Raw genomic sequence first — 26,102 nt, 5'->3', positions numbered from 1 at the left:
CCTTCCCTGTGGTTCATTCTACTGTCTCCAAGCCACAGTCATCTTACCACCTCCAACACAATTGCCACAAGTAGAGCCAAGTCTTTCTACCTTTATTTAGCATCTCTAGAGCATCCGGTACCTTGCAGAAAACTGGTGAGCTCCGACTCACACCTCCCTAAGCCTATGACCGGAGTGGAGAAAGCAAAAGATAAGCAATTGATAGCAAGGCTTCTCCAACTGACTATATGAATAGATTCAAATTAACACATCATCTGTCAAATAAACTCCTCTGGTCAGATCTTTACCTCAATAAATTGAGGGCTGTACCTAGCATAACACCCTTGCTACACACAAAGTAGAAAATTACAGAATCCCTCCACATCTATACACAGCTGATACTCTGGTCACAGGCCAAATACTGTCCAAACATTTTACAAACATCATGTATACTCTTAGTTCAGGATGCATCTTCCTAGAATATGGGGTATTTATACTTAATGCAGTTTTCTAGGGCCTTGGTGACTCTTAAAAATGATACGTGATGTTAGTAAGGGGAAAAAAGATCACAGTTTTGGAGTGAGTATTCCATTCCTGTAATGTATCAAGGAAGAAACTACTTGGGTTCATCCATCCTCTTCAAGACACCTGCAACTCATGAGCCTAGTCAGAAAAGAGACAACTGAAAGTCCAAACTTATAAGGAACTCTGCATCATTGCTGTTCTAATTGCGGGACTCAGGGTCCTTTAATTTCATCTTCCCTTTCAGTAGATTGGTCGGGTTCACAGGTAAAGGTGTAGACAAGACTGAGTTCCTAGCAGGGAGTTTCCATACAACCCCACAAACTATCAGGTCCAGGCCACCCTCGACGTTTCTTAAATTAACATCCACAAAGTCACAGGATTCCTAATGATCCTAGATACTCTTCTTCCTTCCTAACCGTGGTCTCCTCAGCCTAAGGAATCCCACTGGGATTTGACATTCCCTGTCTGCTCTGTGCCAGCGTCATCCCAAGAACCGATTGCTCTTCCTCTCTGGCCTGAGAAAAAAAATTTCCCTTGTCACCTGTAAGTGTCCTAGTGACAAGGGAAGCAAACAGAGAAAAGCTGATGCAAGACCCTGGGAAAGAGAAATGTGCAGTTGTGTTTGTGCGGAAAGGACAATGACCTCCCTCCACCCCAACTCTACGCCCTCCTCTCCCTCTTGGGAGCTATAAAGGCAGGCTCCCTTCCCATGCTCAGTACCTTCTGCCACCATGAGTGCCCTCCTGATCCTGGCCCTTGTTGGAGCAGCTGGTGAGTCCCATACGTTTCTCCAAGCTGTTTCTATCCCGTTAACTAGAGTGCATGAACTGTCCCAGCGCTGTCTCTGTCTTCTGGCAGTCACGTCTGCCTCACAAGTCTTCTCCCCGCTTCCCTGGGCTCTCATTCTTCCCACTTTCTCACCCCCACCTTCATCTGCTCTCATCACCGGTCTTCATTGCCATCGGTGCCAAGAGCAGGGAGTGTTGAAAGGTAGACCTGGTAGAGGTTCCACGAAATAAACCCTCACAACCTGCCACTTGGCTCTGCCAACTCTATGATACTTCCACTATAGCTATTCTTAAAGAAAAGTGTGCCTGCAGGCATGGAAAACTTATTTTCCCCCAAGATTTGACCATTAGAGTTCTGACCTTATGTGTTCTGGGTCTTGTCTGTTTACTGGAGTTTTGGAGTCCCAAGGTGAACTTCATCTTACTGGTAGGGCGTGCAACGAAATTTTAAAAATGCTGTTACATTGGCCATTTGCTATGCCCTCCCTTTGATATGTCTAAGTTGGCTGGCTATTCCTTTCTGTTCTGGACTCCGTCTACAGAGCTGATTTCTGTGGGAAGCTGGCCTAGGTCAAATCGTCCTGATACTCTAAAAAGCCAGTGTTGGCACAAACAAGTAACAGATGTAAAAACAAAGCAGGCCTGGATAAAACTGACTTCTAGTGGGGTCACACTAAGTGCATACTTAGGTAGTTCTTGCTGTCCCAACCCTGATGCTCAGAAGATATCTGAGCCCTGTGAGCACTACCTATCTGTCCTACAGAGCCAAATACTGGGAAAGCCTACAATCTATGTTACCTATTGGAGACAGAGTGATCCAGACTTGCTTACATTCATTGTGCTCAGTAAGAAATCCTAAGGGTTTAAGCTGCCGTAGAGCCAATGACCTCAACCTCCAGTACCCTGATGAATTGGTTTATTCTCATTTCCTATCTCCATTCAAGTTGCTTTTCCTGTTGATGATGACAAGATCGTCGGAGGATACACTTGCCAGCAGAATTCTGTGCCCTACCAGGTGTCTCTGAACTCTGGCTACCACTTCTGTGGAGGCTCCCTCATCAATAGCCAGTGGGTGGTGTCTGCAGCTCACTGCTACAAGACGTAAGTGATGGGATCCTGAGTGCAGAGTCCACAGCCTGAGACACAGTTAGAACCTAGCACTTTCACAAGTGGTGAAGTTGTAAGGTCAGTTGGGAAAGCCATGAAGAAAAGAAGTTGCTGGCAGCGGTTAAATATCATGAGAGCTGAGTAAATTTGATGCAGGATAGGACGTCTCTCACTTCCTCAAACAAGTCCATAAAATAGCAAGGATAATGGGTCATTAAACCAAGAAGAGTTTATCTTGTTATCACCAACACCAGTGAGAAAGTCAGGCAAGATCTTCATACAAGGACCACCACCTGCAAAGAATAATGAACTCCAAGTATTCAGAAATGCAGCTAAATATTGGAGAAGTCAATGCAGTCTTTACTGTGTGCTCTCAGTCCTAAGGTTGTATCACAATGATAACGAAAGTTCTTAAACACTGATCCCAGGGCTAGATTCTGGCTCAATAGTTTTGGAGTTGGGAGCAAGAATGTGAACTTCTTTCAAGGTCCCATGTCACATTGGTGTGGGTCCTGGAACAACACTTTGGGCTCCACCAGATTAGGTCCCACATAAGGATAGTTTTTAACAAAGCAAGAAGTATTAGTCATAGTTCCTACTGTAGGCAACAAAGAACCAGAGAGTGATGTGTGCATCAAATGTCACCTTGGTTCTACATCCCTGGATGTGTGAGGAGCTGTGGTACAGCAGGTTAAAAACCAGCCTGAACTTCACTCCTTTACTTTATATGCTAATACCAACATTCTCTGCAGTTAAAAGGACCGGGGTGCCTAGCTAGAAATTGTCTACCACTGAAGAGCTTCTCCTTTGAGCCATCCCTGAGCATGAAGTTTTGGAACCTGGGGTGTCCTGGGTAACGTATAGAAAAATCTCTACCTTGTCTTTTCTTCGTAACAGCCGCATCCAAGTGAGACTGGGAGAGTATAACATCAACGTCCTTGAGGGCAATGAGCAGTTTGTCACTGCTTCCAAGATCATCAAGCACCCCAAATTTAGTTCGAGGACCCTGGACAATGACATCATGCTGATCAAGCTCGCTTCCCCAGTGACCCTCAATGCCCGTGTGGCCACCGTATCTCTGCCCACCTCCTGTGCAGCTGCTGGCACTCAGTGCCTTATCTCTGGCTGGGGCAACACCCTCAGCTCTGGTGGTAAGACCTTTTACCTACTAAGATCCCTTTCTCCCCATGTTTTCCAAAGCCAGTCACGTCTCTAGGTTCAAACTTACTGGCTTTTACCTTGCAAATATGTTTGAAGTACCAACTATAAGAAGAGTATAGCTGGTGCCAAAGGAATATAAAATACCAAGAGGTTCACTCCCTGTAACCTAAAGATGACACTGTGTTATTATACTGAAAGAAGTATTAGCAGTGGTCATTTTTTTCAGATTTAGAAAGCTGTAATTCTTTGCCACAATTTATACCCTTAATGATTTCTCTGACGGTTACCTAAGGTGAGGACAAATGGTTGATACTCAGGGTGCTCTAATGTATATTTTTTCTTTCTTTGATCCTTACCTTCCCTCAAAGTAAACAACCCAGACCTGCTCCAGTGCCTGAACGCCCCAGTGCTGTCTCAGAGTGCCTGTGAAGCTGCTTATCCAGGAGAGATCACAGCTAACATGATCTGTGTTGGCTACCTGGAGGGAGGCAAGGATTCCTGCCAGGTGATTGGACTCCCTCTGCATATTAAACCCCTCTTCTACCAGGATTTGCATTTGAACTTGAACGTCCAATGCTGTGTGACTAGAAGTGGCATCAAGGGGGAGTGAGATCTACTCTGGATGTCATTTCATCTCATTAGTAAGACTTGTAGGATGTGCTTCCATGAAAATCGAAAGGAGTCACAAAGTAGCTAGAATGGGGTCTTAAGGTAAGAGTAGATGTGATCCTTTTCTGCATGCTCCTTCCCTAAACACTGTATTTCTCCATTCCAGGGTGACTCTGGTGGTCCCGTGGTCTGCAATGGAAAACTCCAGGGTATCGTCTCCTGGGGCTATGGCTGTGCCTTGAAAAATAACCCTGGTGTGTACACCAAGGTCTGCAACTACGTGAGCTGGATTCAGAGCACAATTGCTGCCAACTAAGAAAATCCCCAACCCCTCCTCAGTCCCCGTATCAATAAAGTTCATTTGCCCTCACTGCCTGTTCCTCTGTCTGATCTCTCTAGTCCCCTAGCTCTGGGATGGAAGCTCTTATCTGAGGTCTTTCAGGTCAGGCAGAGATTCTCCACTGAAAGTTATCCTGGTTGTAAAATAGTTTTCATGGAATAATCATCAGCAACATATGACACACAAAAGTAAATTCAGTGGAACCACAACAGGGAGTTTGCATCATTTTTCTTTTTCAAGGAAAGTCACATCTGAAGAGTGGAGCTAAAGATTTTTCTTCTTTAGTGCATCAGTGCAGCTTGGAGCTGTAGCCTATGCGTACATTGTTGTGGTCGACAAGCGGCTAATTTCTTTGATTATAGCAGAAACACTTTATACCCAGTGTAAATCTTAGCAATGACTAACCATCTTGGCTTCTGAGATCCCTCCCTCATATCCAGTTTGCGGGCTTTGATGCAAAGCCTTGCTCCGTAATCCAAGCAGGCCTTGAACCTGGGATTTCCTTGCTTCAGGCTGCAGAATGCTTAGACCATAGGCTGAACCAGCGTAGCTAGCTCTCTACATAGAAATATTCATGTCATTGCAGTTCTACTCCATCCTAACAGCAGGTGTCCTACTTAGATAAGTTCTCACCGGTCATCCCCAATTCCCACTTGTGTTTCTATCGAAGAAATAAGAGGTTCTGGGTTTACATTCCCTCACACATCTGAGTAATTTGCCTTCTGTTTATCTCACGCAGTAATGCTAATATACATGTGCTATCTTGAGAATTTCCATAGACGTGATCACAATTACTTCATGTTCCCTTCTGTAATTGTTATTCTGGTTCCACAGGTAGAAAGTAAAGACTCAGAGAAGCTTATATACCCATCCCACACTTAGCAGGTGATAGATGTGTTTATTGTCAGAACTGCTTAATTATTTGCATGCCCACTAATGGCCTCCCTTCTCTTTCTACTGTGTGGTCTCAGATCAGGAAGAGTCCATCCTACTTGATCTTTGACATGTTTCCAGTCCACTTTCACCAACAAACACCCATGCCCACGTCCATTCACTTCCCGAAAGCGCTCCTCCAATCTCAGCCTTCCATGAAGTCCGTGTACTTATAGAAAGCTCTTGCTCATTAGATTCTTCCTGATTTAACATTTCCGTGGTTTCCCACAGTGTTCAAGACAGCACTTACAAGCTTCTTCTCAGGGAACGCAGGACTCCCTTTTGTCTTTCTTCTAGCTTCCTTCCTTCCTATTGGTGCAATAAAAACTCTCTGACCAAAAGTAACTTAGTGACTTACACTTCCAGGTACGGTGCATCCCTGAGAGATGTCAGGGAAAGAACTCAAGCAAGAGCTGAAAGCATAAACGGTGGAGAAATGCTGTTAACTGGCTTGTTTCCAGGCTCATTCTCTTATTAAAAAAAAAAGAATTAGTGCTTTAAGAATTTCATACATTACATTTTGATCGTATTTATGCTTCCAGTTCTTCCCAGATATACCCTTCTTCCCTACCTATCCAGCATGTCTCCTTTTCTTTTCTTTATTATAACCATCAAATCCAATTTTTGCCACACATATATTTTTGCATGTGTGGTATACCACCAGAGTATGGGCTACATTTATGTATATGTAGAAATAATTTAAGAAGTTTCTGCACTAGTAAGCATCCATGTGACATTTCAAAATGTCTTTAGTATTAGCAATCCCTTTCCATTATCGCCACCCCACCCCAACCCACAAACCCTACACACACACACTAAGTCTTCTTGTCATCTGGCACCCTTTTCCATTCCTGCCCTGACCAGCAGGGCACAACGGGGTCAAGTCCACGGGAACCTGGAATGGTGGAACAAGAGATACAAAGAACTGACAGCAAGACAGACCTTCTGATCAAGCTGTGTTTAATGAAAGATCCGTACAGGCTTAAATAGGGGAAATGAGGTAGGGGGATGAAGGAGAATAAGAGAGGGGCCGTTGCCTAGTAACCGGGCCAAAGAGTGTTCTTGGTCACGTACCAAGGAGTGTGTTTTTGGTCACATACTGAGGGGTGCTGGCAGACCACCACTGAGGCTGAGCAACAGGAATGAAGAGGTGTTAGTGCTAAGTAGCCTAATTGCAGGGAGGAGGGTTGAGTAAGTAACTTAACTGTAGATTGGACTGAGTAACCTAACTGTAGATTGCTGTCAGCAATTCCTGTGAGCCCAGGTTCTGTTCATTAGGAAGCTGGGGAGGGGACGGACTGTTCTTAGAAAAGACTGACAATATTTGCAAGAGGTTCTAAATAACGATGATCGCTCCCAACACACTCCCTTCTATGCAGGCACACCAGACTCACACTGCCAACTTCATCCATCCCCGACGAGTGCTATTTTCCCTGTCTCTAGGTAGAAAGACTTGTCTCCTACCACCAGCTCTACCCATCCTGTCTCAGTTCTATCTACACACGCTCTAAGTCCTTGACCTTGTCTTTATGTAGACATCCTGGCAACTCTACCCATTCTTGTGACACAAGGGCCACCCTCTCCAGGTAGGGGCCCCAGACTTACACTGTCAACTCCATTCATTCCTGTGACCTGGCTCAGGACAAAAGAATAAAGTGAAAAGCCAGTTTAGGGCTACATGCCTTTAATCCCAGCCCCAGGGAGGCAGAGGCAGGCAGATTTCTGTGAGTTCCAGTACAGTCTGTTCTACACAGTGAGTCCAGGACAGTCAGAGCTACAAGGTGACTCCCTGCCACCCCCACCCCCCCCACCCCCACTCCCGGGAAAAAAAGAAAACAAGAAAAGAAGAAATTAAATAAGGAAAGGCTGCCCCCTGCTGTCCATGTGTATGAATGACCACAATCTGATTGCTGCTCAATTGAGCTGTGCTGTTTGCACAGGTAAAAAACAAAAACAGTGAATTGATGAATGAATTATTGAGTGAGAGAATAAAAGAATAGAAGACAGAAGACATATAGATGACAGACAGATAGATTTTTTTAATGTTTCTGCCATTACATTTGGTCTCAATGCCTAGATGAGCAAACTAAAAAAAATCAAAAACTGTGACACTAAGAAACGTGGTACAGTAGTACCATGTTTAAGGCCAGATGATATTAAGTTACCCAGCTACTTCATTAAAAGGTTTAATGAGTAAATCATTGCTAGGGATAAGAATTGGGTGAGAAATCAACAGGTGAAAAAAATTGATCAAAATAAAATGGGGGGGGATAAAGAATAGACTTTACTGTCTTCCAAATGACTGAAAGTGGTTGGCTGTTTGGCTCGGGCTTGCAGTAGAGTTGTGAATTGTGTATTGTGAATTGTCAATTTTGTGAATTGTAAATAATTGCCACTGCTCTTGACTCAGGCTGTCTCCCCTTTGCCCAGCAGCCAGTTCAAAGAGCACCACTGTGAGTCTCCTTAGCTAATTCTTAAACCTGGCTCCATTGGTTAAACAAAAGGTCGCATACACCCATGCAGGCCTGCAGCACCTTCTTCCCCAGCTAACAGTGAGTGTGACAGAGCACACCGACATGACACCGCTATTCCACACTCAATTAAACCGTTTTCATTCTTAAGCTTTCTGGACATTTTTTGAGAGAAGCTCTTCCTCTGTAGACCAGGAGGGCCTTAAATTCACAGCAATCTTTCTGCCTCAGCCTCCCAAGTGCTAAAATTTCATTTGTATCCAACTGTACCTACAAAGTAAATTTCCCAGAGTGAGATTTCCGGATGAAAACAAAAATGAGAAAGCATTTATAGCTTCATTGTTGTTTTCTAGTTATTTTTTATATAGGCTGTTTTCATCATTTTATATTCCTACTAACAACAGATACACTAAAGTCTTTATTGCACTTCAAAGTCCCCAAGAAAAGAGTCCCTAAATAGCCCAATTTTCCACACTGCTGCAAGGCATTCTTTCAAAGTAGCTTTTCTTATTATTATCCTGGTAAGAACTTTTCCCTGCACTTAAGCACTGTTTTGATTTCTTTTTCTCTAAGACATCTAAAACATCTGCTATTTGCCTTTGTTTTTTAATTGAGCTGTTGAATTATCTAGCCCTGATGGTGAGAATTGCAAATATTTCCCCAAGTTTTCAGCTAGCTTTTGATTCTTTTTCTATTTCTTATACAAAGGAGACACAATTACATAGTTAAGTCTATTTTTTCTTCATCTTGGTTTTAAGTCACCGCTTAACAGGCAATAAAAGGAAGCATCAATGGGATTGGGGTGGGGGGGGCATGGATACCCAGGACATTCAAGGGCAGGTTGGATTTCAGAGTCAGTTTGTCTCAAAGGATAGCCATGACTGGCCTGGAACTCTGTATATAGACCAGACTGGACTCAGACTCACAGATCTGCCCATTTCTGTCCTACAATACTAGGATATGTGTGCCTCCACTCCCCTCCAGACTCATCTTGAACCAGGAAACATCTACCAATGCTTCAAAATGTCTTCAGAGAAGACTACCATGCAGCTATGATCGCATGGGCCTGTGATGGTATTAGAATGATTTCCAAACTGTGTCTCTGTGCAACCTCCATGGAGACTTGTCCCCATCTCCCTTTGCCCAAATGGATGAGTAACAACACAACAGCATGTGTGGTCACTTTGCCTCATACCCATTTCTGGAAATTACGGTGCGTCTACACCATCATTCTAAGAAGTCCCGAGTCCAGGTAACCCCCTGAGAAGGCTGTCCCAAAAGGAGAAAGTCTGCATACTGCAGAGTCTTGTTGTTGGAAGGAAGACATAACCTTAGAGAGACGTACAACCTTGGGGCAAGGGCAGAGCCAGGATTGGGGGCTGTTACTTCTTCATAGGGTGGGTGGTCCCCTTCCATGACGACAACCAGAGAAAGGCGAATACTAGAGGGCACCCAGCCCCTTGGGCAAACAGCAGCGTTGCAACTGTGCCCAGCTCCAAGAACAAAGGACATTCAGAAGAAAGCCAGGGGGCGAGGAGGAAACTCCCCGTATTGTCTCATTTCTTATCACCACCTTGCACAATGGGGGCGAGGTCACCTTCCCTGACTTCAGCTGCCCTCAGAGGAGCAGCTGCTCTGGTGGTTTCTTCCAGCCTTCAAGGGGTGGATCTATGGGTGGGTCGTTTTTGTATAAAGCTGTAACATTGTGGGGACAGGGGGCACGGTGATTCAATTCTATGGGAACCCTTTACAAAAACCTTTCTGTCTGTACCAAGGCCCACAGTCTTCTGCTTCTCTCCTGGGCCCCGGGCCTTGATGCGTTTAGATCCAGAATGCTTCCGCTTCACCCTGCTGCCTGCCAGGCCAAGATCACGGGGAAGAATTGGGTCTCATCAACAGAAGCCTCCTACGCAGAGAGAGCGCAAGCGTAAGAAGAACGGCCTAGCGGGCCCCAGAGGCCAAGGCTGCAGGGAGGCCCCCTTCAACCAAACCTTATGGGACCAAACCGCAGTCAATGGAAAGGTGATCCAGAGATGAATAGTTCTGCAGATTGCTCAAAGGAAGCCAAGGAGATCTCAACTCTGGTCCTGGTAACCTGCTCCCTGCAGGCCGACCTCACTTTGACAGACCCTCCGAGAATATATATACATTCCTTCATGAAAGGGATGTAGGTCCCACTGGATGGAATCTACCAGGCTCTACATCCTCACAAGTCTAACATGAAAATGCTCTGTGGTGCAATATCTGAGAGCCTAGCCTTTAACGGCTGAACCGTGTCTCTGGCCCTTGGTGCAGCATCTGTAACACATGCTTGGGTGTCACTCCTTCCGGGGTCCTCTAGGCATTAGCCGGGACCGTTCTCTGTTTACACGTTAAGCTGGCTTTCCTCCTGGCACCCAGGCACTGTGCAAACACAGAAGCTTTCTTTGGTAAAGGAACCAGGCTCACCGTTGTAGGTAAGATATCTTTCAGGTACATTTCCAGGTCTATCTTAGGGCAAAGCATGTCCTCTGTGTCCATTTTTCGAGTTCCTGTATTCTGATGTGCAAACTACGACTACACCTTCGGCTCGGGGACCAGGCTTTCTGTAATAGGTAAGGCCTAAGTGTCATTGGGTTGTGGGATGACAAGTGTGACTCTGTCCTGGGAACCAGAAGGATCTAGCTCATGGATCTTGCTTGAGGGGGAAGTGGGCTGGTGTCTGGGACTACATTCTAGGGAGGCAGAATCGGCGAGGGTGATCTGAAGGTTCCTGGTTGAATCAAGATGAGCCTGGGATGGAGGACAAAGAAACAAAAAAATCAAAAAAAAAAAAAAAAACGAGAGGGGGCTCACAGACAGTGAGGGGTTTTTGAAGTGGACCTGGGAGGCTGTGTTCTGGAAACACGGTCTATTTTGGAGAAGGAAGCCGGCTCACTGTTGTAGGTAAGTTAGAACCAAATGGTTGTGTACCAGAGGCAGCCTCTCTGGGGTCCCTGTGTGGCAGTGCAATTCTGTCAGGAAGCTCTAAGCCCCTGTGCTCATGCTTCATGCTTGCAAGAAGGGAAGGGTGTCCATCTACAGTGTTTCACAGGCTGGCTATGCCAAGCCTGGGCACCCTGCTAAGTGCAGACAAACTCTCCTGGGAGTCGCCCTCATAGGCTGCTCACAATCTGGCTCTTTGGTGCTCTCACACAGACAGAAGATGCTGGAGAGGAGGAGGCATGGACCCACCAGGAAAACTGATTGCCAATTATATTAGTTAATAACTCTTAATTGTCCTTCCACTCCCCAGAGGTAAAACCATCCTCAGGAATGAGGGAAGCCAGCAGGCAGGTGGGCATGGGGAGGAGGGACAGAAAACAGGCGACAGTTTTACCACCAGGCTTTAATGTTGTGTTTCCAACGAAAGATTATTTTTCGGTCATGGAACCAAGCTGTCTGTCCTGGGTATGTAAAAGGTTTCTTTCCTTCCTGGGAGGCTATATTGTAAGCCTAGGGGTGCAGGGAAGCTCCTTGGAGAAGGCAGGCACTGGGAACTCAGCCTAGGTTGCTGCTCAGAGAGGATGAGAGGGTAGAGAATGTACTGGAGTCCCTGGGGAATGTGTGGGGTCAAAGGAAGGCTCCCCACAGTGCCTGCAGGGGTAGTGGGGAGAGGTTTGTCACTCTCCTGTTGTACTGTGTAATAACCAGGCTCTGCATTTTGGAAAGGGGACTCGACTCTCTGTTCTAGGTAAGCTATAGGACTGAAAAGGTGGGACTGCTGTCCCTTGGAGCCGGAGTGCCTGTCCCCACACCCCCAGCGCTGGTGGAAGGGACACCGAGGAATTTAGCTATTCCTTCACTTGTTGGGGATGAACCAGCAACTGTTTCTTTACCCCAAAGGAAGTCTTCAGTCTATGAGAAGTCTCCTCCTCACCTCTCTGGGTTATCTTACCTTCTTGTTTGCACGGAGTCCCTTCTGAGTCCCTTTCTCCTGCCCCTCTCCCGTGGTGTGCCTTACGAAATTACTGTAGTCTAGAATCCTGCCTGTAGGCAGAGTGGCGGCCATCCAGCTGCCAGGGAACTGAAACCCGCTCTCTGACTTGGGACAGCTGGTGGGTTTTACCAAGGCCACCTGCAGCTGTGTTCCTATAATTCGCCCCTCTACTTTGCAACCGGCACCCGGCTCACTGTGACAGGTATGGGGGCTCTGTTCGTGACTGGGGGGATGATGTGTTGGATCACAACGGTCTGGAAGAGGAACTTGGGTATAAGATTGGGAGGCAGAGTCACCCGTTCCCATCTGGAACCCCGTTCCCTCTCCTGCTTTCCCCAGAGCCTAGTAGATTGCGGATCCCTGGGTCTGTTTTCTCCTTCTTGTCACAGAGTGCCTTGGTGCGGGGCTTTGAGTCATCTCTCTTATTTTTATTATTCTTTGGACTCCAATCGTCCGTACTTTCTGGATGGATGAATTGCTTGGTTTTCTTTCCGATACCATTTCTCCATTCTCATTTTCCTTCTGCACTGTTGACTTCTTTTGGTACATGGCTCTGTCTTATTTAAAATATCTGACCTCCAGTGCAGACTTCTAATCCTGGCTTCATCTGTTTTCCTGTTTCTATCGGCCTCTGTAGACTCACTTTTGTCTTCCTGGTGTGGCTTAACGGGTCAGACAGCAGAGGGGACCAGGCTGGCGATATCAGGGTGACTCGAGGGCTGATCCCGGGCAGCAGGTACACGTCTTTGTTATATAGCATTACAGGAGTTGTAGCTGTCTGCATGGGGAGTTTGCAGGACCCTGTACTTGTTGGGTATGCCAGGCATAGATATGAATAAGCTTACAACTAGAAAAATTATGCATTGGCAACAAATAACTTATAAAGAAGAGAAGTTAGATAAGCGGTCCTCATATTCCAGGTCTGTCTTTGGATAGTTGGCGAATGTATCTATCATGCAAACCCAGCGTAACCAAGACCACGCAGGGGAGGAAGCAGACAGGCTGGGAGATCAGGGAGGGATTCGGTGAGGTCTGAGAGATAGAAAAAGGTGGAAAAACGAGACACCTCGGTCCTCCCAGGCCTGGAAGCTTGCACAGATATTTTCTTGTAGATAGGACTCATGCCATGGACGTTAAAGGAAACTACTGAATACTGGATTCAAGGGCCTAGGGCTCAGCGGAGTAAAGTTGGGGGAACTGTCTGGGGTGATATTGCTAAAAAAATTAATGCTAAGCTGTCCCAGGCTCTCTAAGACACATAAAATAGGAAATGCTATTTAAAATTAACTTTAACTTAAAGGACCAAGCTAAAAAATTATTGGTTTTGCTTTTTACTTTTGAGAACTTCGTAAATGAGTATTGACTCTACATCACTCCCATCCTGACTTCCTCCTCTCTCACTCCTCCCATACCCCTTTCTCTCGACCAAATTATTTTAAAGGTCACCTGGTGTGACTTCCTTTATTTCTCTTACTGACTGTCCTTCAAGTCACTGTCTTTTTCCAAACCCATTTCTCAATTTCCCCAATAAGTCCTCAACTTTGGACACAGAAAGGAGATCTCATACTGTGTTTCTGCATCAGGACCTTGCTTTGTGTCAGAACAGAGCCAGAGGGGGAGGACATTAATCTCCACATTAAGGGAGGATGCTTGGAGGTTGTTGCATGGGAATTCTTGCATCTCTCTTGTCTTCAATGGGATCTATTCTCTTCAATAATTGCAGAAGGCTTTTTCTGTCCCATCTTGCAGCGTGTGAGTGGGTCCAGTGGAGACCCACTTTTGAAATGACCTATGTGCTTTAGATTACTTTATGGGAGCAGTCAACCTTTCACTGTATTGAAGAATACATTTTTGGGCTGTGAACTAGAATTCTGAAACTCATCAAGGAGCCTTGCTGAGCGCAGAAAAAATAGAAGAGTTCAGCCTATGAATAATATCTTCCACAGGATTGTAGTTTTCCTGAGCAAGCCACCACAGCCCTCTTACACCTCAGTGTAGGAGTGAGCATCGGGCATCAGCTGGGCTATCAGCCAGAGACGAGCCAGAACCTCGCAGCAAATCACATGCAAAGGCAGAGAGGGTGGGAAGAGTTGAGCAAGGTATTCAGAAACTCAGAGGCGATAGTAAATGTTGATAGTATGCAGAATCACCCAGACACATTAATACATTGACCTCATAAAGGAAAACAGTCATAAAAAAATCACCTTCATTCTTAGGATCATGATGTCAATATGACACTTTTGCCTCAAAATTCAGACTCTCCCAACTCCACTAATTTCAAATCTAAAAGATCAGATAACCATGCATAGATTATGGTTTAAAAAAAAACAACCTGGGTCTATTCTTTTCAGCAGGTCATCAAACAAAGTCACAGTATGTGAGGCATTACGAGAAAGTGCAGAAACTCAGGGTACAATTCCACCTCAGGAAAATGGGGAAAGAAAGTACACAGAACATATATTTAGATAAACGCATAAAAAAGAGGGAACATCAAGGACACCCACAGCAGAATTGCAGAATTAGTGACAGAAAGCAGGACCTACTACTGCATGGTTGTCCATTATAATGACCATTTCCGGCCCTGCCTCACACAGACCAAACAAGGTCTAGACAACTGTCAGAGCAGCCCTCCTCTCTTCATTTCCAGAGGATCTGAGCAAGGTGAGCCCGCCCAGGGTCACCTTGTTTGAGCCATCAGAAGCAGAGATCGCCGACAAACAAATGGCCACCCTCGTGTGCCTGGCCAGGGGCTTCTACCCTGACCACGTGGAAATGAGCTGGTGGGTGAATGGCAAGGAGGTCCTCAGCGGAGTCAGCACAGACCTTGAGCCCAAAAAGGAGAGCAACGGTGTCACCTACAGCCTGAGCAGCCGCCTGAGGGTCTCTGCCACCTTCTGGCACAATCCCCGCAACCACTTCCGCTGCCAAGTCCAGTTCTATGGGCTGACAGACGAAGACGAGTGGAGTGAGGCCTCACCCAAACCGGTCTCCCAGAACATCAGTGCCGAGGCCTGGGGCAGCGCCGGTGAGTGGGGACCCGGGGAGAAGCTGGGGAGAAGAATGAGCATCACCAGTGCCAAAGAAAAATGGAGAGATTCGGGCAGAAGCCAGGCAGTCTAGACACGCAAAAAAGCAGTAACAGGACAGCTACAGCCAATCCTACCATGAGATCCCCTGCCCAACATTTATGTGTAGGGTCTCCTTCCCAAGGCCCAGTGCAGCTCAGCCTCGGAATCATTATCTTTGGTGTCTAAGCCGTGGGTTTCACGATCAACAGAAGACAGTGGGTTCTGGGGCCACCTGGGGAGGCTCAGTGCTGACTTAATATTCAGTCTCCTCTATAAGAGGACATCTCATCCATTTTTCTGGTCTCTCTTTTCTTTCAGATTGCGGTATTACCTCAGGTAAGTTGACTCCCTCCTCACCTCTCATGGCCTCAACTGCAGAGCTAACTGCCTGTCCAGGCATTTACCTGCTCTCCTCTCCTATCCACAGCGTCCTACCAACAAGGGGTCCTGTCTGCCACCATCCTCTATGAGGTCCTGCTGGGGAAGGCCACCCTGTATGCTGTGTTTGTCAGCGCCCTGGTGCTGGTGGCCGTGGTAAGGAATGGGCAAGCAAACCTTGCAGGGGCTCTAAGGACTCTTGCAGAACCAGAAGTGAGCCATAGAGAGAGTTTTGCTGTCACGCCATAAAAGGCAAGCAAAATCTTGGAAGGACTACAGTGAATGAGCCTTACAGAGGACAAAGCTGTGGTTACCCCAAAACCCCAGGGACATGGCCTTCCTACTTCCTCTCAAGCCCCGTCATGCATGGCTCTTGGTAAATCTAAAACCCTTGTCTTCCTTCTTCAGGTCAAAAGGAAGAATTCCTGAGTCCAGACCCGGAGGCGGAGTCCAGAACTTCCAACCCATTGCGGTGTTAATACAGGTTCTCTTTTTCCAGCACTTCTGAAGAGCTGCTGTCATTGGTCTGTGGGCCCCAAAGTCCCCTTACTAGCCGTGTGCTTCTGCATGCACATCTGAAATCCCTGTGACCTGGAGTGTGCCTAGCACGCTTACAACAATAAATATATAACCAATAAACATGTTCTAGAATGACTCTCACTCATGTGTGTAGACGTCTTTATTTCTCGTCTGCCTGTGAACTCCCTGATCAATCATGAAAGGAGAGATATTAAAAGACAAACAAACAAAAACCATGGTACCCCTTAGGTAAGGAAAGTGAGTAACAGAAGAGGCTAATGGGTGGTTATGGGAACTAAAAGTTTTCAAGCAGGAGAGGAGTTCTGAGTACAGGAATCTCCGACCCTGGGAAAGGCACTCTAGTGAGCAGATAGTTGTAGGTTACACAGATGTATCCATCTGCAACTGGTCAAGTCCCGGTTGCTCGCAAGGCTTGGTTCCCCGAGTGTCACCAGTCTTCCTTTCAGCTTCTCACTGAACACAAGTGTTTGTTCGCCAAGCGTCTCTCCCGCACCATCACACAATTGTACACCGTCTTGGAAAACTGTATTTCAGTGGGAGACTCGTCTTTCATTTAAGATACGAATCTGTTGGGAAATTATTACCTAGTGAATTAAAGGTGTTGTGCCAGGTTCTCTGAGCCCAGAGAATATCCCAAGGATTTGACACTCTGATGCAAAAGCAAAAGGCTTTATTTATTGTTCAAGGTGGCCAACTTGGATCTCTTTCCATGGCGGAGGAAATGAGATGCCAACCAGCCAAAAAGAGAAGCTTTTAAAGGGGCAGACCATCAGGTTGAGGGCCACAGATTTCAGGGTTTCCATGGTTGCTTAAGGTCATACCAAGTACAGAGTCAAGCAGTTACTATGTATTTTAAGCAAGATACATTTGAGTGAGATAAGACATGGCATGGGCTTGCAGGGTTACAGTGTCACAGGGTCTGTCAGTTATCTCCTGGGCCAGGGAATCTTTACAGCTAGCAGGGGACCTTCATGACCAGCAATTAGTAAAGGAATATTAGCAGGAGTGGTGGACAGTTACCTCCCCTTCTCTGAGAGCAGGGGCTCAGGAGCCAGACACGGCACTCCTGATTGAAGGAGTTAAATTTCCTTTACCATTCATTAGAAGTTCCCTTTCTCTGTGTAGATTCAGGACCCAGTTTTTAAACTTTTACTAATTTTAATTGTTGGTTCCTCAAAGCAACATCCCAAGGTTGCTCTTGGAAGCACAGAAAATACAGATTCCTAGCAAGAGCGAGCCCAATCTCTACACGGAGAGACCCCTTCGCAAGCTCCCTGTGTCCTCGTTGTCACCATGGTGGGGTAGTCAGCATCCCTAAGATGGCATAAAGACCTGATGATTCATTTCACCTCATAATCCCGCATACCCCGCTCCTCGAATCCCCTCCGTGCCATTCTGTAATGGCCTTCTCCCTGGTCTCTAAGGGTTTGGTTTCTTCCTGGAGCCTTCTCTAGCATTTTTTGTTGCTCAGTCCTTAGTTCTAACCCCATATGACTAGATCAAGCACATCCTGTAGTTCACCGTCTGGCCCCTTGTGAAGACCTCCCTCGTGACACTCACCATGCGTCATGGGAACCGTTTCTTACCTGGCACCTCCCATGTAGCAGGTGGCTCCTTCATAACTGGGCTATTATTTGTTATAGTACCCTGGGATACCGCCTGCTATTTTGGTTCAGGATAGACACCTGGTGGTAATTTTCTAACAAGCCTGTGAAAGGTAAGGGAAATAAAAGTGACTCAACTTTAGATGCAGCCATCCCAGTGGGGCCTCCAACGTCTACAACAGCCCCCCCTTTCTGTTATGGATGATTTCAGAGTTCAAGCTATGCAAACGCGCATATTTACATGTACATTCACATCACCCACTCACTAGACACATATGACTGACCACCCAGGGGCCAGAGGTAACTAAACCGTAGTCCCCAAGAAACCCATACGTCCATAAAGGGACTAAGTCACTATGGAAAAGAACAGAAATGCAAGCCAGTGCTTTGAAGACGCTGTGGGAACTGTCCACCAAAAGCTGCACTCAGCAGCTGGTAATCAGACAAAGGCATGACAGTATACAGAGTCTTCAGAAGTGGCCCCATTGGTGTGCTCAGGGCCACCCTTACCAGAAGCAGGAGAAAAAAAAAAAGCACACACAATGTGGCTGGATGCTTCAGAGTTTAGCCGTTTTACTTGGGTGCAAGAGTCAGGGACAGAAATAGCCAAAAATCAAGGCTGAGAAACCCTTATCGGCGCACGCCGCTCTGAGAACGGACTCGCTTCCTGGCAAACAGAATGTGACCTAACACATATTCAGTGCCCACTAAATACTTGTGGGATAAGTGAATGAGGAAGCTGAGCTTTCTCTGGGAAGCAACAGGAATGAATGATGGCGGTTTCTGAGCTACTTGTCTCTGCACTCTAAGATGTACCGACTGCTCTGCAGACTCTCCTGTTGGGGGCCTTTCCGCGTCACTCCTCCCACCCCCATCCCCCTACCTCCCCACCAACCCCTCTCACTATAAAAAGCCCTCCTGAGCAGGTAGGTGGGCACAGTAAGTCAAAGAGGGGAGACTCTGTGACACAGGCGCCCTCGCAGTGTGAGAGTGCGTTCCCAACAGGGCCTCCCTGCCCCCACCAGCAGCAACACCATTAGTACCATGATCTTCTCCAAGCTCCTCCTTTTCTTTAAATTTACCCAGCTTTAGTCTTTTCCCAGGCCCTCTGAGTCAGGCTAACCTCTCCGCCACCTGGGCTTCCTGCCCCTGCTGGGGGCTGGGGGAGGGCGCCTGTGGGGAAGAAACTTTTTTGTATCGTGGTGTAACATTGTGGGGACTGGGGGGGGGCACGATGATTCAAATAGAAGAGGAGCTTTTACAAAAAGCTCTACCCCTGAAAACGTCAACTCTCAGCCCAAGGAATGCATCTGCCCTGTGAGAAGGGGGGGTCTCTGTGAGTGGTTCCACAAGGTCTTACAGTATCCGTGCAGTCCCATGCCCCAGAGAGCGTCCCATGAAATGCAAAAGCCTGTCCAGGGGAGCAGGATCACCGCTCCTTTCATAAGGCTTACTCTCGGCCAAGTATCTGTACATGCGTGGTAAAAATTAAGAACTCATCCAAAATATTAAGTAAATGAATAAACACTCTGTGGGAAAGGCGTTACAAGTCTTTTCTCATCAGAAGCTACTCAAGGCCACCAGGAAGCCTTCAGACTTCAAGTTCACTGTGTCGGTCCCAGGGTGAATTGGATGGATATTAGTTGCCGAGCCAAACGTTTGCATCTTCTCTTCAGATCGAGGTCGGCCTCATGCAATGCCCAGATTGCCTTACCAATTCCGGAATTAGATGGAGAAAGTGGGTAGCCCTGGGTCTGTGCTAAGGCGAGGAAGGAGGACGGATTCTTGGCAGCCCTTTTCTGCTGTGTTCATATGCTGAACAATTCTTCGGACCAGGGACACGACTCACCGTGCTGGGTAAGAAGACAGTGGCCACACAGGTGGCAGGGGAGATAGCATAATTAGCCAGAAAGACCCCCTGGAACCAGAAAGCCTTAGCAGAACGGGCACTTTAGTTACCCAAGACCCTGCATGGGGGAAGCCGGGGTTTTTGCCAGCAAACCCAGAACTGTGCAAACACCGGGCAGCTGTACTTCGGAGAAGGCTCCAAGCTCACAGTGCTGGGTAAGCAGGGCAGATGCAGGGGTACCGTGGGGGATTAGATGGGCAGAGTAGGAAAAGCAACTCAGCTTCCTCTGGGTCTGAGCTGACCTACCCCTGCCGGGAGGAATTCTGGACTGGATGCTGAGATCAAGAGAACACTCTGGGTTGATGGGAGATTTGAGCCAAGGGCTGGAATAGCAGGAGTGGGCAGCACCGGGTTTTTGTCCTGAGCCTGGAGGCTGTGAGCGCAGAAACTCAGTATTTTGGCCCAGGAACCAGACTGACCGTGCTCGGTAAGTCTGGAGCTAGTGATGGGGCCGGGGCTAGGGGTGGGGGTAGGGGGTATCTCCTTACCGAGATTCCCAGGTAAGGGTGGTCAGGACCAGTTTTTGTGCTGTACCAAGGGGCTGTGAGTCAAAACACCTTGTACTTCGGTGCAGGCACCCGACTGTCAGTGCTAGGTGAGTTGGGGTGTTTTTGTGCTGGCCTCTGGTGCCGTGAACCAAGATACCCAGTACTTTGGGCCAGGCACGCGGCTCCTCGTGTTAGGTGAGCTGGGGACCCACGCGTGATGGTGGCGACGGGCTGGGGCTGCAGTGGGCACGGGTGCCTTGAGTGGGTTTCTGGGGGGGAATCAACCGGTTGTGCTTCGCAGCCCTTGCCTTAACTTTCGGGACAGTGCTACGTGAGTTTTTTGGCAACTGCAGCGGCGAGCCCCGGGGGCTGCTGGCGTCTTTACACTGGGTTCCCAGGCCCTGCGGGAGGCTGAGTAACCAGGGTTGTCATGAAGCTGGAGACTAGCTCGGGTTTGCATTGCGCGGGTTTGCGTGTGGGGTCGCGCCTCTGTGCTCCTATGAGCAGTATTTCGGTCCAGGCACCAGGCTCACGGTCTTAGGTAAGATTCCGACATCTCGCGCGCGCTCCCAGCCTTAGTTCCTGGGTCCCTGGAGGAGTTTGGGGGTAGATCGGGGTTAGGGCTCCCTGGGGTGTCTGCAATATGATACAGCCCTCAACTTCACCTCTTCTGGGAGGGCTGCGCGAGGCAGGGTATTGGGTGCTAAGCGATGCTCTTGCAAGCCAGGGCAGATTCCGCTTAGTTCTCTTTTCTCTGAGGTTTCCATGCGCTGGGTGGGCGGTGGAGAAAAGGATTTATCAGGACTCTGGAACAAACTTGTTTTTGAAAATAAGTAACAGGAAAGCAAAGAACTAAAAGGCAGACAGAGGCAGCGAGGATCCCAGAGGCGGTGCCGCTGACCTCTAGGCTGGTCTCCTCAGCAAAAGTTGTTCAAACTATGGTCTTTTGAAAGGAGAAGAATGCCAGGCAAGAAACCAAGGGCAGGCAGATAAACATGAGCCGGGACAGAACGGTCAAAAGCCTGGTGGTGTTGGTGTTCTATTGATTTTTAAACTCCAAACCCTGTTTTTCCTCTAAACTTGGGATCCCTTGATGCGGGATGAAAACCCACCTAGCACCCACGTCTTCTCGTGGCTAGTCAGCCCCAAATCGGGGGAGGGGGTCTTATTCACAGGGGTCCGATTATCCTCAGGTTATTCCCCTGAATCCTGACCTAAAACCTTCATTGTGTGAATTCCAGGCTAGACAGACCAGACCGTGAAAAGAGGTTGTTGCTTATCAGCACACGTTCAAGTTCCAATATTTAGCCTGGGAGATGGGGGGGGGGGGATGCTTGAACAACCTTAGGCTCCCAGTACTAGAATAGACTTTAACGAACATTTGGCAATGGGGACCAAGGTTATAAGAAGAGAAATAACTCACAGCCTGGGAATGTGAAACCTGTATTATTTGATAGCCATAGCAACAGTGGACACCCTTTGTGGTTAGAATGCTAGGCTGGATCCAAGGGGACTCCGCCATGTTAAAGTCTGTTGTGCCTAAAGGAAATACTGGTTTCCTGTGGTCAGGTGGGACAGAGAAAAGAGCCAGGCAAGGCTGAACTCAGGTAAGACTAGGTAAGTTAATGTGTGAGCCTCTTCTATGGGTACCAAAATGGAGGTGACTTGGAAAGAGGGAGAGAGAAATTCTATAATTTTTAATCCACAACTAGTCCACAGGAAAATCACATGCCAGCAACAGCTTCCTATATTCTTCCTCCCAGGAGTCCTTAGGGACTCACATACCCAGATGTGGATGTGGATGTGTAGCTACTCCCAGCCTCCCCATGGAGTGATATGAGTAATACTTAGGTAGTAGTGAGTATCTGCTTCTTATTTGTCCTGACTATGGTATTAGTTAATACATGCCTGACTCAGGCAATTCTTTGATTTTTCACAACAGGGACTAGGTGATTGCCAAGTGACTTGGTCAGAGAAATGCATTCCATCGTTCCTATAGAAGGGAGGGAGACTTTCAAAGCCAGTATCTCTGAGACAGAGTGAGGCTACTCAGGACAAAAAGCAGGGGAATTGATAGCCAAGTACCACAGAGAGAAGAAAGCATGTTAGCATTTCCATGGAGGTCCAGCCCACAAAGTCCTAGCTACTTTGTTAAGTAAATTGAGGCAACTGGGGAATAAAGGCTGAGCCCAGGCAGCTGTCAAGGGTCAGCTAGGACACTTTCATGCTGAGCCCAAAAGGAAAATGTGGCCAGGTGTGGAGCTCAACATCTGCAATCCCAACCCTGGGGAGGCTGAGGCAAATGGGATGCCTTAAATGTGAGGCCAACCCAGGCTGCATACATAATGAGTCCCAAGGCAGCTTGGACTCTGTAGGGAGTTCTAGGCCTTCATAGGCCACAAAGGAAGACCATGTCAAACAATCAAAAAGAAAGAAGAAAAGACAAGAAAAATGTGCAGACTGATACTAAAAAGAAACAGAATTTCAAAGTGATGGCTGTAGAGTTTGAGGAAAAGCACTAAGCCTTTGATCTCATGTAAGAAATATGAAGGTTGGAAGTCATTGCCATAAGCTCTGGAATGAGATGATATCCATAGAAATATAAGAAAGGGTTAGAGTAAAATTTCTCCGTTATCCAGAAGACTGTGGTTTGCTGAAACAAAGTATGTTTATCTCTTTATCGTCACTAAATTGCTTGGAAGCAAAGAACAGTTAGAAAAATACAAAGAGCCGGTGACATTTGGAGGCCGAGAAGTGGATAGGTTTATTTCACACACCACAAAGTTCAGTGAACTTTGGCTTACGTCCTCCTGAACACACTGTAGACCAAGATATCTTCACATGCATGAATGAAAATAGTCCACCTATAGATTGTGATCTGAGGGAAGCTTCCTTATGCCAAATGTCTATATCATGCTTAATTATCCTTCATTCCTCTGCCCCTTAGCTCCAGTTACAGATAACCCAGCTATGGCAGGATATCCTGAACCCTCCTGCCAGTTCTGGAAATCAGCTTTTGCATTCCACTTTGCAAGCAGAAAATGAAACAAAGCAAAACACACAAAAAGCCAATGCAGAGCCATTAAAGAGACACTCCCATGGGCCCATGGGCACGGAAGGTCATTGCTGGGATTCAGTTTCTGTAATTCAGATTTCTGTGGCAGGCTCCTTTTAGCTGCTATATATCAAGATCAAAAGTAACCTTCTCTTGATGGAGGATGATTAAAACAATATTAATGATTAAAACAGTATTAATAAAGGGACATTGTGTATGGTGTTGGGCAGGACCATTTGTAGTGTCCCCTTATGAGACAGAAGGAGAGGGAACATTGACATCCACTATATGAATGTATATAACAGACAACGGAAAAAGAGAAGGGGAATAGTGATTCCAAGGCAAATGGGACCTGCCACAACATGCTTGCTTTTTCAGAAACTCTCTCAGCACCCAGCCTTCTCAGATGCATATGGCCTCTACCAGAACCAGAAAGTGGTCAGCAAAATGCTAATGCCACCCTCTTCATTTCCCAGAGGATCTGAGCAAGGTGAGACCACCCAAGGTCACCTTGTTTGAGCCATCAGAAGCAGAGATCGCAGACAAACAAATGGCCACCCTCGTGTGCCTGGCCAGGGGCTTCTACCCTGACCACGTGGAAATGAGCTGGTGGGTGAATGGCAAGGAGGTCCTCAGCGGAGTCAGCACAGACCTTGAGCCCAAAAAGGAGAGCAACGGTGTCACCTACGGCCTGAGCAGCCGCCTGAGGGTCTCTGCCACCTTCTGGCACAATCCCCGCAACCACTTCCGCTGCCAAGTCCAGTTCTATGGGCTGACAGAGGAAGACAAGTGGAGTGAGGCCTCACCCAAACCGGTCTCCCAGAACATCAGTGCCGAGGCCTGGGGCAGCGCCGGTGAGTGGGGACCTGCGTGTTGGTGAGGAGATTGAACAGCACCCCAGAGAGATGGAAAGATCTATGTACAAACACAGAACTAGGAGAAAATCCGAGTGCTGGGAGGGACGATCAAGAACAGTGTTAGAAAACCGTAGCGTCTATGTCCTCCCACAGAGCACTTAAACTTAATGGGGCAGCTCAGACCTGTTGGGTCCCAGGTTCTTTAGAGCCTCTGCGCTGGGCTGTGTTCCCTCATGCCGTCCTTGAAGCCCAGCATGTATGTGCTACGTCTCAGCTCTGTCCCAGTGACAGTGTCCTGTGCTTGTCCTTCAGCATAAGAAAGACAGGGTGTGGGGAGCTCACATCCTCTGACCTTCATGCGTTTGTGGCCTTCGAGTCCAGCTTTAAGTTTTGTTGTTGAGGGCTCAAGATTCCCAAGCAGTGGCATTATATTTCACCCATTTTTCCCCTCCCTCTCTTTTCTTTCAGACTGTGGCATCACCGCAAGTGAGTAAGCCTCCCCCTTTCTCTAAGCCTTCTGTGGTCTGGGCTCTGGAAAGTGAAGAACCTTACGACATCAAGGACCAGGGTTCCCAGAACTGCCTGTTCACGGGTGTTGGGAGCGATCGTTGTTATTTAGAACGTCTTGTAAATATTGTCAGTCTTTTTTTTTTTAAGAATAATCCATCCCCTCCCCAGCAACCTATGAGTAAAACTCTGGGCTCACAGGATTAACTGATAAGACAGGAATATTCATCGTACAGTGTCATCTCCAATGACAGGGAGAGGCTTTTAAACACCCCTGTCCTAAGACAGACAGGGCCCTCTCATGGATATTGCCACCCATGGCCTTTGTAATTTCGTACCTATAAGAGCCCTAATATAAGGGCGACATCGTAAAAAGCCATCTTAATACTCCCACTAAGATCCTAATAAATAACACCTACTGCCTATTCCTCTACCAACTCTCAGACCTACAGTCCAGACCCCCTCCCCTTCATTAATAAAAAGTAAGGGAGGGGATGTTGAGGACCAGGTCACTGAATCTCTTTCTTGACCCAAGGCAGTTCCCAAAATGCAGGCGCCTTCCCACAGATGGCCTGGCGCCATAGAGATAACCCATTGCTTAACAATACTTCCTTAATACCTGCACTCCCTGGTGAGATCTCTGGTCTAACAACCTCTGCCCCATGGCCAATGCCACATTCCCCTGTTTAAGCCTATACAGAATTCTCATTAAACGCAGCTTGACCAGAACGTCTGTCTGTCTTGCTGTCCGTTCTTTCTAGCTCTTGTTCCACCATCCCAGGTACCCGTGAGCCCAGCCCGTTGTGCCCTGCTAGCCAGGGCAACGGGCACTACTCATTCTCCTTTCCTGTCCACAGCGTCCTACCAACAAGGGGTCCTGTCTGCCACCATCCTCTATGAGGTCCTGCTGGGGAAGGCCACCCTGTATGCTGTGCTGGTCAGCGCCCTGGTGCTGATGGCCATGGTAAGAACGGTGGGAGGGGACAAGCACCTGAAGGGAGGATGTAGACTACCGCACATGGAAGGACAGGGGATCTCACAGGAGGACCCAGCCTCCAATATGTCCTGTCATCTCAAAAGGGTCATAGGGGGCACTGACCAAAGAGAAAATACAAGAATAACTATGTATGCCCGCCCAGAGGATGAAGAGAATTCAAGGAGCTCTCTTCAAAACCACACTCAAGAATCTACCTAATCCGCCCTCCTCCCCTCACTCCGTGGCTTCTGGAGCTCTAACGAGGTCTTTTTCCTCCTCAGGCCAAGAAAAAAAATTCCTGAGACCAGCTGGTTGTGCGTCCTGGGTTGTTTGTTCTCCATCCTAACCCTGATTCTCCTGCATCTGCTTCTCAATCCCTTCCTGAGGAGCGGTTCTCTATCCAGAGCTTCTACTCTTCCTCCATGGATGTCCATCCTTCCTCACCGCTTCCCGTGGACTGATTTCTTGACTCTGAAACAGGCTTAACCAATAAAACTGTTCAGCTGGGCCTGGTTGTGCTTCAGAAGCATCTTTGGGGCTACTAGTCTGGAAGATCAAAGAGTAGCAAATCTGCTTCCTTGCCAAAAATGCATCTTCCCCCTGCACACTACTCAAAATCCTCCCTTGAACCATTTTGTCTGAAGGGCAATGACCACACTCTGGAACACCAGCAGGATATGGACATGGAAAGAAAAAATACCCCTAACAGTAACCTCACCCAGCACAGAGCAGAGGCTAGGCAGATTTATAGATTACAGAGTCCAGTGCCTTTTGTTATATCTTTGGGTTTTATCTGTATGTGTCCTTAATATCTCTGGCCTGCCTTGTTTGAAAGTTTTAACTTAAGGT

The 26,102-nt window shown here is 47.4% G+C and overlaps 1 protein-coding gene and 2 gene segments (V, D, J or C); all 3 read left to right on the top strand.

Annotated features, from left to right (window-relative positions):
- Positions 1–1,187: 1,187 nt before the first annotated feature.
- Positions 1,188–4,539, top strand: LOC101835879 (anionic trypsin-2). Its single transcript, XM_005083087.4, has 5 exons — positions 1,188–1,275; positions 2,237–2,393; positions 3,297–3,550; positions 3,929–4,065; positions 4,336–4,539. Exons 1-5 carry the CDS (start codon positions 1,236–1,238, stop codon positions 4,483–4,485), a joined length of 738 nt encoding a protein of 245 aa, XP_005083144.1. The 5' UTR covers positions 1,188–1,235; the 3' UTR covers positions 4,486–4,539.
- Positions 4,540–9,668: 5,129 nt separating this feature from the next.
- LOC101836143 lies at positions 9,669–15,977 on the top strand. The segment is given in 5 exon segments: positions 9,669–10,369; positions 14,519–14,896; positions 15,258–15,275; positions 15,367–15,473; positions 15,726–15,977. Coding segments are annotated over 4 exon segments (450 nt in total).
- A 2,718-nt stretch (positions 15,978–18,695) lies between these two features.
- LOC101841750 lies at positions 18,696–25,761 on the top strand. The segment is given in 8 exon segments: positions 18,696–18,778; positions 19,138–19,199; positions 19,687–19,797; positions 19,945–19,965; positions 23,390–23,767; positions 24,239–24,256; positions 25,135–25,241; positions 25,535–25,761. Coding segments are annotated over 8 exon segments (801 nt in total).
- Positions 25,762–26,102: the final 341 nt, after the last annotated feature.

This window comes from Mesocricetus auratus, unplaced genomic scaffold (genome assembly GCF_017639785.1).
Source record: "Mesocricetus auratus isolate SY011 unplaced genomic scaffold, BCM_Maur_2.0 Super-Scaffold_100694, whole genome shotgun sequence".
In the NCBI taxonomy this organism is placed as follows: Eukaryota; Metazoa; Chordata; class Mammalia; order Rodentia; family Cricetidae; genus Mesocricetus; species Mesocricetus auratus.
This window is presented reverse-complemented; position numbering and strand designations above follow the sequence as displayed.